General features: G+C 44.9%; 1 protein-coding gene across 1 annotated transcript in view; it reads right to left on the bottom strand.

Moving 5' to 3' along the window:
- Positions 1-1,159: 1,159 nt before the first annotated feature.
- Positions 1,160-18,482, bottom strand: part of LAMC1 (laminin subunit gamma 1) — a 148,505-nt gene continuing 131,182 nt past the window's right edge. Inside the window, exons 22-28 of the mRNA XM_077332612.1 lie at positions 17,834-17,978; positions 16,773-16,922; positions 14,278-14,392; positions 13,871-14,070; positions 12,886-13,044; positions 11,266-11,365; positions 1,160-5,785 (exon numbers count right to left, since the gene is read on the bottom strand). Coding sequence (XP_077188727.1) covers positions 5,529-5,785; positions 11,266-11,365; positions 12,886-13,044; positions 13,871-14,070; positions 14,278-14,392; positions 16,773-16,922; positions 17,834-17,978 — 1,126 coding nt within the window. The 3' untranslated portion in view covers positions 1,160-5,528. The remainder of the gene's footprint in view (positions 5,786-11,265; positions 11,366-12,885; positions 13,045-13,870; positions 14,071-14,277; positions 14,393-16,772; positions 16,923-17,833; positions 17,979-18,482) is intronic.

Here is an 18,482-nt window from a genome sequence, read left to right as displayed (position 1 = left end):
AAAGGGCTTCTAAAGAGAGAAGAATGTGGGAAAGATCCATGCACCTCGCTTCTGAAGAGCATGGGATTCACAATTTGGACATGCACGGATTGTCCAGAAGAAAACCTTCAAAGACCACATGTTGATTCCTTGATATCACACACACATTAACACAATGTCTGAATTTTGTAAACAGAAAAGTCTCAGGAATGGGCTACTGGATCCAGAAGTCTGGGTCTTTGACCTGGAGGAGAGCACAAGAATCAGACTCCGAGCCTCCATGGCAGAACTTGGGAACCATAATGACAAAGTGCCCTAAGAAAGGAACATGAAAAATATAAAAAGCAAAAGGCTCCAGTTATCCATGTAAAGCCTTCCCATAGCAAAAGCTAAATCAAGGGTAAAATATTTTAGGAAGAAGTCTAACGTCTGAGCTATTTAAAACTGTAGGTTTTGTTCTCTATAAACTTAGAAAATTCCCAGTAGGTTTGTTCTAACTTTTGTCCACTGTGCTAGAACATTGTTCCTTCAGAAAACCGGCCATTAATACAACCCTTAAAAAGGAATCAAAAGCTACATTGTAAAACTGAGTTTAGAGAATGTTACAGATTTTTTAGGTCAGTCCCCACCATTTCTTGATGTTAGGTACAGTGGAGGTATTTAGAAAGCTAAGTTCTGAAGGGTTCAAGATTTAGAACAGCAGAATTTTAAAACAAGTCACAGGTGTAGGGGTTCTCTAATTGAATCTTCAGGCAGAATTTAACATTTGAACAGAGGCTTAAGCTACACTGGAAGGAGCACTGAGTCCCTATCTGGCTGTAGCAGATCCAGTGTGTATATTGCTACAGATGTTGAGCCCGTTAGACTGAATTAACATAACCAGCTACAACAGGATTCAGGATAGAACTTCCCTGGCTCCATTTCCCCTCCCCACACACATACACAAACACAATTTTGCCTCCTTCGTTCCCCACCAACACAATCCTGGCTACAACAGGAAATGCAAGTAAAGTTAACTCCTGGGAAACTCTGTAGTGGCACGTATTCATCTCTCAAAATTCATGTTTCCACAGGATCAACTAGGCTGGGAACCTCTGGCCTTGAAGAGAACTATTCCATATGAACAGAGGGTGTCAATAACTGATCTCTCCTCTCCCAGTAAACTCTCAACAAAGCAGCATTATAAGGGGTTACAAATATCCAGACTTTATTATAAATAAGAAATACTGTTTTATACATAAAAACTGCCAAGTGTTGCATTTGTTGTTGCCATTCACTGCCCCCAGACAGCAAGACCACAGATTTAAGGCAAAAAAAAAAAATAAAGGGAGTAAAGGCACATATGGAGGTGTGCTCACAGTCAAAAATGAAAGTCAAGTGAGAGGGGAACTCTTCAAAGGGGTGTCTGCTGTAGCACCTGGGTGTGTGTCTCTGTGAGCAGAGGTTGTGTCATTTTTTGTTACGTAAAAGAAATAACTTGGACCTCTAACAAGTGTGATAATGGCTGTTAGCACAGTATTTGTAATTAAGAGGATTCTTATAAAGGTCTTTTATTTATTTATTTAAAAATAAAAAAAATCTGTTAAAACCAGTTTCTCAGAAGAAGAAAAAAGAGAAGAAGGGGAAAATACTAAGGAAGGCAGGGAACTTTAAGGCCGGAAGCAGGCAAAAAAGCAAGTGTTCTCATCCATTGGCTGGGATGGAGAGGCGATACAGTCATCTGACTGGCTCGGCCAGATGAAAAATACTGGTGGGTTGAGTTGTGACGTGCCGTAACGAAAGGTTATTTCCAGGAAACGGCTTCAGGGTTGTATGCAGGAAGGCTGGTTTCATGTAAACTGTTGAGAAGACATTTGGGTTAGAGGAAGGAGAGAAAGATCAGGTCCATATCACTCCCCTGGCCCTGGAAAAGTGGTAGCCCTCCATGGTTGGAAAGAGAGCCTTCCCCACACACAGTACAGGCAGACGAGGCCACTGTTCTGCAACGAGAGACTTGGGTACTGGGCCTGTAGGAACAGCTTTCTTTGTTGAGGTGTGGAAACCTGTGTCTGGGCTGTAGTGTTTGAGACCGCACGGGGGGGCCTCACAGGACCGAAAGGTCCTCCTTGACCAAAGAAAACTAGCAGTTCAAGAAGACTAAGCTAAAACCTTTGGGTCTGACATCTACTTTACCATGGAGGGCACCTCAGAATTTTGACCCTTCTGTTTTCTCCAAGGAACTACGAGCACCGTATCTAATTCTCCACCCTTCCGTTTTCGCCTCACAACAACCCTGTGAGGTAGGTTTGGCAGACTGTGTTAGTGGCCCCAAGGTCACTCAGTGAATTACATTGCTGAGATTTCCATCCAGGTTATTAGTCCAACACTCTAACCGTCATGCCACACTGGGTCAAATTGTGTCAGCCTGAAAGCACTGTTGCTCAGTCACAGGTTTACCATCACAGTGAGAACTATAGCCCAAGGATACAGCTGCCCACAGGCCCAGCAAAAAATCTACAACAATTCATAAAATGAAACCTGTTCAAACATAATGGCTTGGATCCCTTGGATGGAAGAGGTTTTGCTTTCACCTTCCCATTTCTGTCCCAAATGTTGCTGCTGGGGGATTTCCTGTCCTCCAAGAACAACATTTGGAGGGCATTTGAAGCTACAGGCGAGGGGGAAGGTGAGAAAATCACATTCCGTGGCTGGAAGCCTTTCTGTATGCCCAAATATTCCATTGGATCCGAGCCAGCCTTGGTAAACCAGAGACAGAGAGCCTAGGCAGGCAATACTTTGCCCCTCAGGACTATGTTGAAAATGGGCCTCAGGCTTGCATGTACTTTCCACTGTTCCCCTCATCACAGGTGGTGGAAAGGTTGGAAGTGAACTGGAAAAAACCTTGAAAATAGATAAGCCCTGCTGGTCTGAAGCAGCACAACGACCAACAAAGTTTTAGTCAAGACTAGAGGCAAAGCCTGTTGCATTTAGGAATACAACAGGCAGGGTGGAAGATCTGCAGATAGCCTCCCCTCCCCACCCTCGAACCTGGAAAGGCTGCAGGCTGGAGGACCCCGGGAAGGGAACTCACTGGCAGGGGCAGCTCTCATGCAGCTGAGATCTGCAGCCTCTGAACCTCGGAGGGAAGTAGGAGGAGGAGGGTGTGGTCAGGGGTGGGGGATGAAAGGTGACTGGCTGGCTGCTGGACCAAAAGGCAAACCAGTTGGAGGAGGCAGCACTCAGAGGCAGGACAGCCACCCTGAGAGGGTGTTAAGCGCTGAGTGGCACTTAAGCCATGAGACCAGCTCCTCCTCCAAGGCCTTACCAGAAATATATTATGTGAAACAGATATAAGCTTTCATGGGCAAGCAACTACTTCAAATATGCACATCCTCAGATATTATATCTGAGTGTGTTTACACACGAAAGCTCATATATATCTTGAATAAAACTTTGTCAGTCTTAAAAGGTGCCGCTGGAGTCAAATCTTGTCCTGGAGAAAGCCGGCCTTATCTGAATGCCGGATCCCTTTTTTGCAATTTCACTTCCACTCACAGTGAAGGGGAAAGACCACGTAAACCTGAAGCTTAATCCCTGATCACACCTCGGGTAGAATCCTGGAATGCCAAGTATTGAGTGAACAGGCCCTGTGAATGTTAGTTCAGCACAAGGGAGCGCCCTCTCGATCTTCTGGGCATCCAAGCTGGTTTTACAAAGAAGACACAAACAATTGGTACCTTGTTGCCTCAGTACACAAGGAAACTGACTGATGTTGGCAGTTAACAATACTGTTAACTGCCAATACCTTCGTGTGCAAAGTAGTAAGGAGGCTGAGTAGGGGAAATACCTGACACCTCCCCACCCCCCCAGGAGTAATAAGGACAGAATGCATGTACTGTGATGGTTAAGAGACAGCATAGAGAAGAACAGTGCCACTCTAGCAACAAAACCAAGCCTATTTACATGGAGGAATTAGGGGAGGGGAAAAGACTTTTCCTCACACTATAATCATGATTTAAAAAACACAAAAAAATACCCACATTCACACAAAAATATAAATTTGAAATAATTAATAGCACCAGTGTGTGTCAGATAATAAATTTCTTCCCCTCTACGCAAACGTACAAAGTTGCATAGTGTTTTGAGGGCAGGTATACATGGATTTCAATAAGACAAGGGGGTGGGGTGGAAGCATCAGATCACATGAATGAAGAAACCAGAGGCGGGTCATTTCCTCCCGTTCATGACTCAAATGGGCGAGGAGAAAGAACAGAGCCGTCTTCTCCCTACTAGGGAGATAAGCTAATGTGGAAAGGACCAAGAGGAAGGCAGAAATGCATGCTGAGCAGCAAAACAGCTCAAATTCGTAAATACTGCAAAGTCTAGGGAATTGTTAATCCTTAGAACTAGGCCTGGTGTTCCTTTCCCAGAAAAACTGGACCAATTGTATGTTAGAATTTCTCTCCCATCAGGCAAAAAGATAAGCCTGCTGTGGTTTAAAAAAACAAACACCAGCCAACTTCAGGGGAAGAGAGGACCAGGAAAACTTCTTGGCCTGTTTTCTACACTTAGAAGAGTATGTTGACTTCAAAGTTCACAGGCAGTCTAGAAGCAAAAGTTCTCTCTGGAATGGCTGATTTCTTTTTTTTTAAAGGTCTGATTTAAAGAGAGAATCTCTTCACATTAATCCACTTGTCCATGGACTATAAGAGCTTCCCAGGGACAGGCTGGTGACATCTGGAGGGACTCAAATGTCTGTCTTTGTGCTCACAGGCCAAAGGCTAAGATATAGCACCGTGGAGACCTACCGCACCACTCCCTCCCCTGGGCTCCCCAAATGCTGTTTCTGAGAAACCAAGTCTCAGAAATGGGACATATATATATTGCACGTTAGAAAGGTTCTAAGCAAAAATGGCAACTGGCTACCAAAAATGGTAATTTTATTGGCCAATTATTTTTATAGATTTATAGATATGGCTGGCTTTTCATGCTCTTCTGTTTTTAACGTGTGTATTATGAAGGCCATTGCTGCTTCTTACAAAGAGGGGACTATACTGGCCATTATTACTAAACACTTTGGTAGCCAAAACCTTTTCCTTCATAGAATAAAAGAACACAGAATGAGTGGGGGTAGAAGGGGGTGAGGGAGATACAGGAGAGAAGGGAATGAAGAAAACAAGCTTGCTTGCGACCCAGCTGTACACCGTTTCCCGTGGCCACTTCTACAGTTCAGTACAACAGTCCAGAATATTTCACATCACTGCGTAAATTAAAAGGGGAGTCCTTTCTGAAAAAGAGAAATCAAGTGGAGTGTGTTCGAGCAGAAAAACCTACATATGGTCGTCTCAAAGCCCTTTTGACGCCCTGAAGACTGATTCTTAAATTTGCTTTTCATTCAGAAGTGTGCCCCCCCCCTCCCCATCTTGCATTGGGAAACAACTACGGAGAGCTGCACTGGGAAATGTGGTGAGGGTCCTGAAGAAGGTAATTTTAAGAATTAAGGCACTCCACGGCCAAATAACTGCTCCACCAGTCACCGAGGGGATTCCCCCCCTGCCCTTCGCATAGCCTTAGGGTTTCTCAATGTACGGGGTGTTAAAGCAGCCCGTTGGCAAGGTGCTCTTGATGTCCTCTAGATTAGCAATGTCTTTCAAGATGGTGTCAATGTCTCTGTTATACTCGTCAATAGCGCTGGCCTGCTTCTCAGCGGCCTTCTCTAGATCAGATACTTTTCTGTCCAGATCGTTGTCCCTCATTTGGTTCTGGGCAGTGTTTAAGGTACGTTCTATGTCCTCCAGTTTACTCAAGTCAACCGTCTCTAGATCCCCTGCAAGGCAAACGACACAGAAAAATGAGAATGGCATTTTGAGCAAGTGATGCTTATTTCTGACAGAACAATAGATTCAATTGGGCAGCCGTGGTGGTCTGAAGTAGCACAACAAAATCAGAGTCCAGTGGCACCTTTGAGACCAACAAAGATTTATTCAGGGCGTGAGCTTTCGAGTGCAAGCACTCTTCCTCAGACTACACTCAAAAGCTCACGCCTTGAATAAATCTTTCTTGGTCTCAAACGTGCTACTGGACTCTGATTTTATTCTGACAGAACAGAATTTCCATTAGAAAGCAATACAAAATGGAAAGCAAGTGGATTTAAATACATCCCTTGGCACTCCTGCCATTCTGTCGTATAAAAACCAGCTCTAGCCAGGAAACAATCCCCCTGAAATGTTTAATTCCAAAGTTTTAACTTGAGATCCAAATAATTTGTAAAAATGTGACTCAATATGGGCACTGCCATCCACCCTCAAACTGTGCCCAGTCCAAAGCTTCCTGAAGCAGGCACTTAAGAACTATTTACAGTAAAGTTTTAAAGTATTAGCACTGTTAGGACTTGGCGATCATTCAACATTCATTTGGGCTGCTTTAGAACAGGCGCGGCATACGATATTTGCAGAGAAGTGTCTTTGGGCAAGGCAATACAAACTACAACATGAAAAAATAATTTTTCATTCTCTATATTTTCTAGCCCCCTTCAAGGATCGCTGCCTTGTTGTGGCAAGGGGGCTTGCGTAGTTCAGTGAAGCTATGAGCTATACCGTGCAGGGCCACCCAAGACGGACAGGTCATAGCTGAGAGCTCTGACAAAAGGTGATCCACTGGAGAAGGAAATGGCAAACCACTCCAGTATCTTTGCCATGAAAACTCTATGGACAGTTCCAATAGGCATAACGATATGACGCCGGAATATGAGCCCCTCAGGTCGGAAGGTGTCCAATATGCTACTGGGGATGAGCAGACGGCTAGTACGAGTAGCGCGAGAATGAATGAAGCGACTGGGCCAAAGCCGAAAGGACGCTCAGTTGTGGAAGTAACTGGTGGCGAAAAGACAGTCCGATGCTGTAAAGATTTTTATTCCATAGGAACCTGGAACGTCAGATCCATGAATCAAGGTAAGCTGGACGTGGTCAAACAAGAAATGACAAGACTGAACATCGACATTTTAGGAATCAGTGAACTAAAATGGACAGGAATGGGTGAATTTAATTCAGATGACCATCAGGTATACTACTGTGGACAAGAATCTTGCAGAAGAAATGGAGTAGCCTTCATAATCAATAAGAGAGTAGGAAAAGCAGTCTTGGGATACAATCCCCAAAATGACAGAATGATCTCAGTTAGAATCCAGGGCAAACCATTCAACATCACAGTGATCCAGGTCTATGCCCCAACCACTGCTGCTGAAGAGGATGAAGTTGATCAGTTCTATGAAGCCCTACAACACCTTCTAGAAGCAACGCCAAAAAATGATGTGCTTATCATCATGGGAGATTGGAATGCTAAAGTAGGAAGCCAAAAGATAACCGGGATAACAGGCAAGTTTGGCCTTGGAGTACAAAATGAAGCAGGGCACAGGCTGGTAGAATTTTGTCAAGAGAATACAATGGTCATAGCAAACACTCTTTTCCAACAACCCAAGAGACGACTCTACACATGGACATCACCAGACGGTCAACACAGAAATCAGATTGACTATGTGCTCTGCAGCCAAAGATGGAAAAGTTCTATCCAGTCAATAAAAACAAGACCAGGAGCTGATTGTGGTTCAGATCATGAGCTTCTTGTTGCAAAATTTAGGCTTAAATTGAAGAAAGTAGGGGAAAGCACTAGGCCACTCAGGTATGAACTAAATCATATCCCCGACGAATACACAGTAGAGGTGACAAATAGATTTAAGGAATTAGATCTGATAGACAGAGTGCCTGAAGAACTATGGACTGAGGTTCGCAACATTGTACAAGAGGTAGCAACTAAAACCATCCCAAAGAAAAAGAAATGCAAGAAATCAAAATGGCTGTCTGAGGAAGCTTTAATAATAGCCAAGAAGGGAAGTGAAAGGCAAGGGAGAAAGAGAAAGATACACCCAATTGAATGCAGAATTCCAGAGAAAAGCTAGAAGAGATAAGAATGCCTTCTTAAATGAACAGTGCAAACAAATAGAAGAAAACAATAGAATGGGGAGGACCAGAGATCTTTTCAAGAAAACTGGAGATATGAAGAGAACGTTTCATGCAAAGTTGGGTATGATAAGGGACCAAAATGGTAGGGACCTCACAGAAGCAGAAGAGATTAAACAAAGGTGGCAAAATTATACAGAACAACTATACAAGAGCGAGCTTAACATCCCTGATGACCACAGTGGGGTAGTTACTGACCTGGAGCCAGACATCCTGGAATGTGAAGTCAAATGGACCTTAGGAAGTCTGAGCAACAATAAAGCTAGTGGTGGTGACAGCATTCCAGTTGAACTATTCAAAATCTTAAAAGACGATGCAGTAAAAGTGCTACACTCAATATGCCAGCAAATTTGGAAAACTCAACAATGGCCACAGGATTGGAAAAGGTCAGTTTACATTCCAATCCCAAAGAAGGGCAATGCCAAAGAATGTTCAAACTACCGCACCATTGCACTAATTTCTCATGCTAGCAAAGTTATGCTCAAAATCCTACAAGCTAGGCTCCAGCAATATGTGGACCGAGAACTTCCAGAAGTACAGGCAGGATTTCGAAGAGGCAGAGGAACTAGAGATCAAATTGCCAACATACGCTGGATCATGGAGAAAGCTAGGGAGTACCAGAAGAACGTCTACTTCTGCTTCATTGACTATGCTAAAGCCTTTGATTGTGTGGAGCACAACAAATTGTGGCAAGTTCTTAAAGAGATGGGAATACCAGAGCATCTTATTTGTCTCTTGAGAAATTTATATGCAGGTCAAGAAGCAACAGTGAGAACTGAACATGGAATCACTAACTGGTTCAAAATTGAGAAAGGAGTTTGGCAAGGCTGTATACTGTCGCCTTGCCTATTTAACTTGTATGCAGAGCACATCATGAGAAATGCGGGATTAGAGGAGTCACAAATTGGGATCAAGATTGCAGGGAGAAATATCAACAACCTCAGATATGCAGATGATACCACTCTAATGGCAGAAAGTGAAGAGGAACTAAAGAGCCTGTTGAAACGGGTGAAGGAGGAGAGTGCAAAAGTTGGCTTGAAACTCAACATCAAGAAAACAAAGATCATGGCATCCGGCCCTCTCAATTCCTGGCAAATAGATGGGGAAGAAATGGAGGTAGTGACAGATTTTATTTTCCTCGGCTCCAAGATCACTGCAGATGGGGACTGCAGCAAAGAAATTAAAAGACGCTTGCTCATGGGGAGGAAAGCTATGGCAAATCTAGACAGCATCCTAAAAAGCAGAGACATCACCCTGCCAACAAAAGTGCGTTTAGTCAAGGCTATGGTATTCCCAGTTGCAATGTATGGCTGCGAAAGTTGGACCATAAGGAAGGCCGAGCGTCAAAGAATTGAGGCTTTTGAACTCTGGTGCTGGAGAAGACTCTTGTGAGTCCCTTGGACTGCAAGGCGAACAAACCGGTCAGTCCTAGAGGAGATCAACCCTGACTGCTCTTTAGAAGGCCAGATCCTAAAGATGAAACTCAAATACTTTGGCCACCTCATGAGAAGGAAGGACTCCCTGGAGAAGAGCCTAATGCTGGGAGCGATCGAGGGCAAAAGAAGAAGGGGACGACAGAGAATGAGGTGGCTGGATGGAGTCACTGAAGCAGTAGGTGCAAACTTAAATGGACTCCGGGGAATGGTAGAGGACAGGAAGGCCTGGAAGATCATTGTCCATGGGGTCGCGATGGGTCGGACACGACTTCGCACATAACAACAACAACATATTTTCTAGGGAACCAATTGTTTGTTGACTTTTGTATGCTGCCAACATTCAGGAGGGACACTCACTGCTTCTGCAACATGGGCCCATCTCATTAGCTGTTGTATGGATGAGATGCAAAGACTGCTTTTATCCTCGCTCCAGATGTACAATCAGACTTGACAGGATAAGACAGTAAGTCCCTCTGTGAGCTTTTTGGCGATGTGGAAATTTGAACCTGTGTCTCCCAATGTCTTTGCCTAATATCTTAAATCACTACACTAAGAGAGACAGCTCGGTGCAGTGGTTAAGAGTAGTGGCTTCTTATCTGGAGAGCCGGGTTTGATTCCCCGCTCCTCCCCTGCATGCAACCAGCTTGGTGACCTTGGGCTAGTCCCAGTCCTGTTAGAGCTGTTCTCACAGAGCAGTTTTTCTCAGAGCTCTCTCAGCCCCACCTACCTCACAGGGTGTCTATTGTGAGGAGAGGAATGGAAGGCAATTAGATTACTTTGAGTAGTGAAAAGCAGGATATAAAAACCAACTCTTCTTCTTCTACCCCCCACTGGTTCTCCTGGGTACAGTGTTGGTCACTGCTTCTCTTTACAAAGATATCAGAGAGACTGAAAATGCTGGAGAACAGTGCAACTGAAAGCTGGAGAACTGTGTTTATGAGGAAAACTTGGTGCCTCTAATTTGGAAAAAAACCCAAGGGGGAACGTGATAGTAGTTTATAAAATTATGCACAGGATGGAGAATGTGCAGAGTGAACTGTCCCCCACCAAGTAAATGGGCAGCAGATTAAAGACAAATTAAAGGAAGTTTCCTTCTTCATAATAGTGATTAACTTGTGGGTTTTACTTCCAGAGGATGTTATGGATAAGGAATTAACTTAGATGGTTTTAAAAAGGAATGAACCTCCTTTCTGTTGCTGGGAGAATACCACCTTGACCTTCATGCTGTGCTTGTTGGTTTTCTAGGCCATCTGGTTGGCCACTGTGGAATCAGGTTGACAAATCAATCTCAAAGGCTTACAATCGCCTTCCCTTCATCTCCCCACAACAGATCCCCTGTGAAGTAGGTGAGGCTGAGAAAGCTCTGATAGAACTATGACTGGCCCAAGGTCAACCCCCAGCTGGCTGTATGTGGGAGGAGGGAATCAAACCTGGTTCTCCAGTTTGTAGGCTGCCGCTCTCACACCATGCTAGAGATACACACATCACTTGTAAAAACATGGATACACATTATCTGTACTTGCATATGGCATTTGGGCTCTTGTAATGATGGTTTGGATTTAGAATATCTGCTTATTTTGTTTACAGTGTGGTGCTTATCCGTATTTTGCAATTTTAGCTTCAATTCACTGTGTTCTTTGGTGCTACCACTATGTGTGGCGATCAGCACCACCAAATTCTGGGCAGTCACTGGAAGATACAATTTGGCCCTACGTTAACAGAGAATAAGGCAGACCCATCAGTGAGAAGAAGGAAGGAAAAGATAACAGAGAATCAGTAGCCTGACTACTGCAGCTCTCGGACTGAGAGGTGCAGAACTCCACAGTAACTCAGTAACCTAAGAAGAGGATGCATACCTAATTTCGCAAGAAGGTCATTAATCATATTGAGCAAGCCGTTCACAGAGTTCTTGGCTTTCCTTGCATTGTCTTCCGCTTCCTGAGCAGCTTGAGATGCCTGTGGAATCAAAGGGCAAACTGTGTGAGTCCAGTTATCACGTCCATGCCTGACGTGAAAGGTACAGATGATTTTGCCAAACGGAAAGGTACAGATGATTTTGAATTTTTTCAAAATAAAAACTTGTTTGAATCTGTGTTTAGCCACGGATGTTTCCACAGATGTTTGGCCATCGTCAGCATGTGCAGAATCGGCCTCGGACTCTACTGCATCCTTATTTACTTAATTATTTTTATATTTGGATTCTGCCCTTCCCAGAAGGCTTGGGGCAGATCGCGTCCAATAAAAACACAGATTCCATAAACATATTAAAAAGTCGACATTTTAAAATTCTGAAGTTAAACCATTAGCAATTAAAACTAGTTTACCTAAAAGCTGCCTCCTCCTCACAGGAGAAGGCATACGATATGGATCAGGCAGATTTTGGGCAAGGAGGCCAACAAGTTGGCTGTTATTTCAAAGCCTCAGCTGTAGGCCTGGCGGGACAGCTCTGTCTTGCAGGCCCCGCAGAACTATTTGAGGTCCGGCAGGGCCCTGATCTCATTAGGCAGAGCATTCCCTCCTGTGCCGTTTTGGCAGGAAGACAACAGGCGAGGGGGAAGAAGAGAGACTAAAATGTTTCCGGAATGAAGAGGGACTGCCGTCTGCAGCGTTGTGCTGCTCATTTTCTTTTTTGAAAGGGATAAGTGCTGGGACCCAACCTGGATTGCCCAGGCAAGCCCAACCCCACCAGATCTCGGATGCTTAGGAGGGATGGCCCTGGAAGGGCAACTTGGAAGGGCGACTTCCAAGGAATATCATGGCCATGATGGAAGGGTAGGCGATGGCAAACCTCTTTGGAACATCTCCTGCCTAGCAGCCAGACAATCCTCAGATCTCCTGGTTGTCATATCCCGTCTCCTGGGTGGCTGAGGAAGGCTGGGTTAGGGCGTAGTTGGATCAGTTTGACCCCTGCTTCAACCCTCCTCCCCACCCATGCACTCTTGGTTCCCTTTCATCTGTGGTTTACAACAAGCTAACACATATGCCCATTCCCCCTTACTGGGACTACACAAAACAGCCAGCTGTGGGCCATTCGCCATCAGGGGAAGGAGACTAGATGTCTCGAGAGTTCATGCCTAAAAGATCAAAGGCCTCCCCCTGGGTGAACCCCTGTTCTTGCCTGACCCCCCTGACCTATATAAGTCTGGGGAGATCATGGTTTCTTGTCTCTGTCAATCTTGTATCTAGCTCTGCGTGTTCTGCTCTGCGGATCCTCTAATAAAGACTGCTTTCCTTAACATCCCACGGGATCATGTTGGAGTTTTGTTGGAGAAAGGGTCTCTTCCATGCCCCAGAATCCTCGGTTTGAGACACTGGCTACATTACACACACACATACCGTGTATATGATAAAATAAATCAATATGAGCTGGCCTTTCACACGCATACAGAAAACATGCAATGTGACTTGCATTGGAGGAAACGCTAAAGGGTCAGCACAAATGAAGCTTGACCCTCTCCCCCCCCCTCAAGTCTTACCATTCCCGCCATCATCATATCTTGGTCTGCACTCTCCTGTTTCTTCCTCAGCTCTTCCTCGGCTTCGTGCAGCTGCTGCAACATGTCGTCCATTTCCTTGTCCAGATCGGTGACGGTCGAGAAGGTCTTGTCAGCATCGGCCTTCGTTGTCGCAGCATTCTAAGATTGGGGGGGGGGGGGAGAGAATCCTAACAAGTTAATAAACTGGCCACAAAGAACAGAAGTTTTCCTCCATCGAACTATGGCCTGCTCTCGCTGGCAACAGCTATCCAAAGCCTGCAGCAGAGATTCTACCCCCCTAAATCTAAGACCCTCTATCTGGAAATATCAGGGATTGCACCAGAGTCCTCCTGTACACAAACTGAGTGCTCTACTCTTCACACAGTCAGCCTCTGCCTGTTTGCCAGCCTCCTGCCCTGGTCGTTTGGGATTGTTATTTGTATGGTATTGATGAAGTGTTAATAATAGCCTGTCAGTCCCAACGCCAGCGATTAATGTATGGTCGTTTGCAAAGGGAGAGGCAGCAAGCTTGAGAAAACTCAATCCGCTGGTAACCATTTTTATTGTTTTGCTTAGCCTGTGTAGTCTAATTGCTAAACTCCTTATGGGAGGGTAGGCACGGGGGAGGAAGGGAGACTGGATATTATTGGGTGAGCTTGGCCTTGGCCAGCTTGGCATGAAGGATGTAACGTGCACCTGGGGGCAAGGCTACTCTGTGTGCTTTCTCTGAGAATGGAAGAGCCCGCCTTTGCCTTGGGGAATAAGGGGAGCCACGCCTTCTTCTACTGGAGCATGTTTAGGTCTGTTGGGGGTAGGGACTACTGGGGTCATAGTATTGCTTATCAAATCAGTTTCAACAAGAATAATCATGAGCTTCATATTGCAACTTCAATAACCTGCTTTTGATAATATATGAGTGTGTTCATTGGAAAAGCTGATGGGGACCTGACACCTACCGCAGCCCCAGATCCCTTGTTTGACTCACTTTCTGTACAGAATTAGCAATTTTCTCAGCATCGTCGGCTCTGTTCTTTGCTTCCCGGGCATCGGCGGCTGCGTTGCCCAGTGCCAGCTCAGCTTGCCGTGTCTTGTTGTTGGCCTCTGCAATGGTCTGGGTGATGGCAGGGATCTTTTTCAAGGCATCCTCGGCCGCTGTTTTGTTATCATTGACACGCTTGTCAAAATCTGGAAAAGCAAGAGAGCCACATTGGGTCGGGCCAGAAGCTCATCTATCCCAGTGCCCAGTTTCCAAACGTGGCCAAACAAGAAGCTTCAAATTTCAAGCAGAAGCTCTCATGAATGAGTTTCCTCCACAGAAGAGAAATATTACGTCAGGGAGAAGAGGCTACTCTAAAGCACCCTGATTACACAACAGGAAGCCACGCCACCTACCTTTCAGATTGCCAAGAATGTCCCTGGCCTCCTGGAGGGTGTTGTTCCCCTTCCTGGCCGCTTCTTCGGCCAGAGCTTTGGCAGCATCTGCCCGAGCCAGCAGCTGATCAGCAGTCTAGGAAAGCACATGGCATGTTAGTGTATGCGCCTTTTCCTTTCCATAGATTGTGTACATCTAGCCAGACTCCAGTGCTCAAAACTGCCACCCTTATTTGGATTTACTGCAAAGAGGCAGGCTAAGGGGCACTACAAGCAAAACAAAACTGGACTGAAATCTAATCCAGTGACAATGATAAAAGGCCCCAAAGGCAGGGGGTTCAATGCTTCTGAAAGGGGCTCAAAACTTGGGACATCAGTGAACTGGCTCAAGGTGGAAAAAGTTTCCTAGCATTTCAGAATGCATTTTTTTTCTGCCCTTTCTGCAGGAACTCGTGTGGTGGGAGCAGATCACAGAGACAATAACAGGGTACCAAGAAGGTAATAGTCTCAAAGGTACACTGGGCCTGAGATGCTCAAAGCAGTTTACAAAAAAAATTAGTGTCGGCTGTTAAGCAGATTTCAGCTGTTTTAAAAGCACTTAAAATTGCTAAAAAAAGAGGACGTATTCTAAGGAAGACACAGCTGCTATGAAAGAGGCAAGGCCTTCTCAATTTCCATACTTGACAGACAACTTTGCTCTTCTGAGCAACACGCGCTTGGGGCTTATAGCTGTCATGATCCATTCTGGCTCAATTCCAAAGCAGTTTGCATTCTGTTTGCAATGCCTGAAGGCCAATTCATCCTTTAGACAGCAAATAATTATCTGCAGCACGGAATATTGTACACAATGGTGCAGGTTTACAAGCACGTGGGGGGCTAACAAGAGTTTGAGGAGCCAGGATTTCCTGGCCTGCAACCACTCTTTGTTCTATTTCCTGTGTCTGGTTACTGCAGCAGATGCCAGAACTTGACTTGCAAATGCACTCCTTGTGTAAAGTGAGTGTACACTTGTCTTATCTAGTTTCTGTGGCTCATTGGAGTAATAGGTGGATTCACCTATCACACCTGGCTAGTATTGGGATGAAAGACCTCCAAGGATTGCGGTGGTGGTTCCTCCAAGGAACAGTAGGGATCAGGACGCAGAGGCAGGGAACTGCAAACCACCTCCAAATGATCCTTGCCTGGATGCCAGACGATCCTCGGTTCCCTTGGTCACACTACACATGCCACATGTTAAATAAATGCATGGATTCCCAAAGCAGGGGTCTGCTTTTCCTCTCCTGCCTAAATGGACTCATCCACAAGGTAGGGAATCAGCTGCTTTCATTGCTCTCCCACCTCCCTCCTTGAGCAAGTTATCTCTTGGCTTCTGCATCTGCGAGGGGGCAGACTCTGCATGCCCACTCCTGCCTTAAGCTATGTCCTGTCTTCCTCTCCCCAGTCCTCCCAGAGACATGTCACTTCTGTAGGTGTGGCAGGGAAGTCTGTCCTGCTGACCTCACTTCTGAGGCTCCTTGAAGCCTGAAAAATCATTTCAGGGCCTCCTCCCCATCGAAAGGTTGGAAAAAGCTGCCATAATGTAACACAGCCCAGCACCCCATTTGGTCAGCAAAGGAGAAACGTGGCATCCTCTTGCTGAGAGCCTAAGAGACTATTTTATGATGTGACCTCAAAAGTTATGCCAACTCCATACCCTTGGGGGCTCAGGTTGAGGCAGAGAGAAGACAAAGTTTCCTCAGCACTGGTAAAGTACAGAAGTGCAAGAGATTGTCCTTAGGAAGGAAACTGAAGTAGAAATGGAACCAGGCCTGTGCGTCCCTCCTGTAATATTAATTTCAAATACTTCCCCACTATTTTTAATCAATCAATCAATCAATCAATCAATCAATCAATCAATACATTTATATCCCGCCACTCCCAGTAACCGGCTTGTGGCGGGTAACAATTAATAAAATCCCGTAACAATAAAATTCCATTAAAATGCCACTAAAGGAGATAGTGACATAACCTTTCTTCAAACCCTTGGCTCACCTTACAGCTCACCTTACTGGATCAGACCATGGGCTAATCAAAGTCAGTGCTGTGAAATCAGACTGGCAGCAATGGCTTTCCCAGGTCTCATGCAGAGGTCTTTTATATCACCAACTATCCAACCCTTTTGACTACTAGAAGTTGAATCTGGGACGTTCTGCATGTAACTGCTGGCACTCTGTCCCTGAGTCATAACCCTTCTACCTCCACTCTGTAGCTTCCCCCTTTAATTGCATTTCAGCCTTGCTCTTCCCCTTCACATATCCATCCCCCAATCATTTATCCTGTATCTCACAGCCTAACCCAGTTCTCCCCCCTGCGATGGACCTAAAGTTGACCTTCCAAATCAGGCAGAGCAGGCTCCTTCAGACATAAATCTTCAAGAATGTTGCTGAAGAGTTCTGAACATCCCCCCCCCAAAGAACAGTTGCATATATCACTCTGGCTCCTGCATATTTTATGGGTTCGTTAGTGATGCAACTGACCTGCTGTTCTGTCTTTCCTTTCTCCAATAGATTTTTCACTTCCAGCTCTTTCCCTTTCATGTCTTCGATGAGATCCTCATAATTCTTCAGCTTCCTGTTAATTATCTGATCTAAGTCTTTGGCTTCCTCCATGATCTTCTTTGCTTCCTTCTGCACATGCCAGAATTAAAAAAAAAAAGTCAGGAAGAAACAGAACTAAATATGGAAGACTGCACTGTTACAATTTCAAGGAGAAGAAATTAGAATTAGAAACCTAGCTTACAACTGGACAATCTACATCAGTACACCCGTGAGTGGTCTTCAAAACCTTCATCCTGACATGTTGAGATGCAAGCCTCGAGAGCCGGGGTAGTCAAACTGCAGCCCTCCAGATGTCCATGGACTACAATTCCCATGAGCCCCTTCCAGCAAATGAAGACTACCCCTGCTCTAGAGTCACCTTTTAAATGTTAAAATGTTTAATGTTTATTATTATTGTTGTGTTATCTCTATATTATGGAAAATCTAAATTCCTTGTATTGTTTCTATGTTCTATGTAAACCGCCCTGAGCCTCAGTAGAGGGCGGTGAATGAATGAATGAATGAATGAATGAATGAATGAATGAATGAATGAATGAATGAATGAATGAATGCTGCACGCACCTGGGGATTAAAGGTGGGTCCCAGGGGATAGGAAAGTTTGATTAAACAGTGCTTTGGAAGACCAGGAAGGCTTCCTTTCCTTTTAATCCTACCTATCTAGATTTAATAAACGGCTGCATTAGGATGCCTTCAGGCAACTATCTCATAGCTAGAGCTGAGTGCTTGAACCATTACCCCTGCTATTTGGTAGGAAATGTTGCCACCATTGTATTAGCTCAGAACCTGACTAAAATTCCACAGGCTGAAGGGGGAAGGATGATTTTCACCAAACCCCCCCCCCCCATGGGTTACCCTCTACAGGGGCAGCATTTCCAGGGGCTCCCTGTGGAAATTGTAGGCAAGACCCTATCCATTCATTTTAAGGCTTTCACAGGCACAAGGTCTTAACATGCTGTTCAAGGCAAGCTAACTCAACACACCTCTAGACCTTCCGTATCTACAACTGGCAGGCTGGTGAGATTAGCATAGATCTGCAGAGCTTTGTTTCCGGCTTCCTCTGCTTCGGCATGGACCTTGTTAGCCTGCTTTTCCAGATCTCGGGAAATGTCCTTTGCTTGATTATACCTGAGAGAGTGAGAGAGTGAGAGAGAGAGAGAGAATATCCCATCAGTCTGACTCACTGGTCAGGGTGACAAATGCCCCAGTTTCAAATCCTGAGAACTCTGTATATGCACATTATACTTTTTAGCACCCAATTAAAACTTTTTGTATTCTGGGCTTCTTAGCATTCTAGGATCAGTTAGTTTCAATCCTTTCCGATTTTCATCCTGCAGCCCTGTTTGCTGTTGTGGTTCATGACTAAAGACATGATTTGTCATGTTTACACATTACATTTTTAGATGTGTGTAGAGAAATAAATCTCCAGTTGTCACTAGTCTCTTGGCTGAAAAGTGCTTTTCACTGATGGATCCTGTATCTCAAATGTTTCTGAGACAACGTGATGGTAGTACTTAAACCAGGCTTTTTCATCCAGTGTTTTGTGAAACCCTGGGGCTTCTTGATGGCCCAGGAAGGGTTTCCTGAATGGATGGGAGTTAACAACATTTTATTATTCTTTTTAAATTGTTA

This window comes from Paroedura picta, chromosome 4 (assembly GCF_049243985.1).
Source record: "Paroedura picta isolate Pp20150507F chromosome 4, Ppicta_v3.0, whole genome shotgun sequence".
Taxonomy (NCBI): domain Eukaryota; kingdom Metazoa; phylum Chordata; class Lepidosauria; order Squamata; family Gekkonidae; genus Paroedura; species Paroedura picta.
Note: the sequence above shows the minus strand (reverse complement) of the source record. Positions and strands in the feature narration are given on the sequence as shown.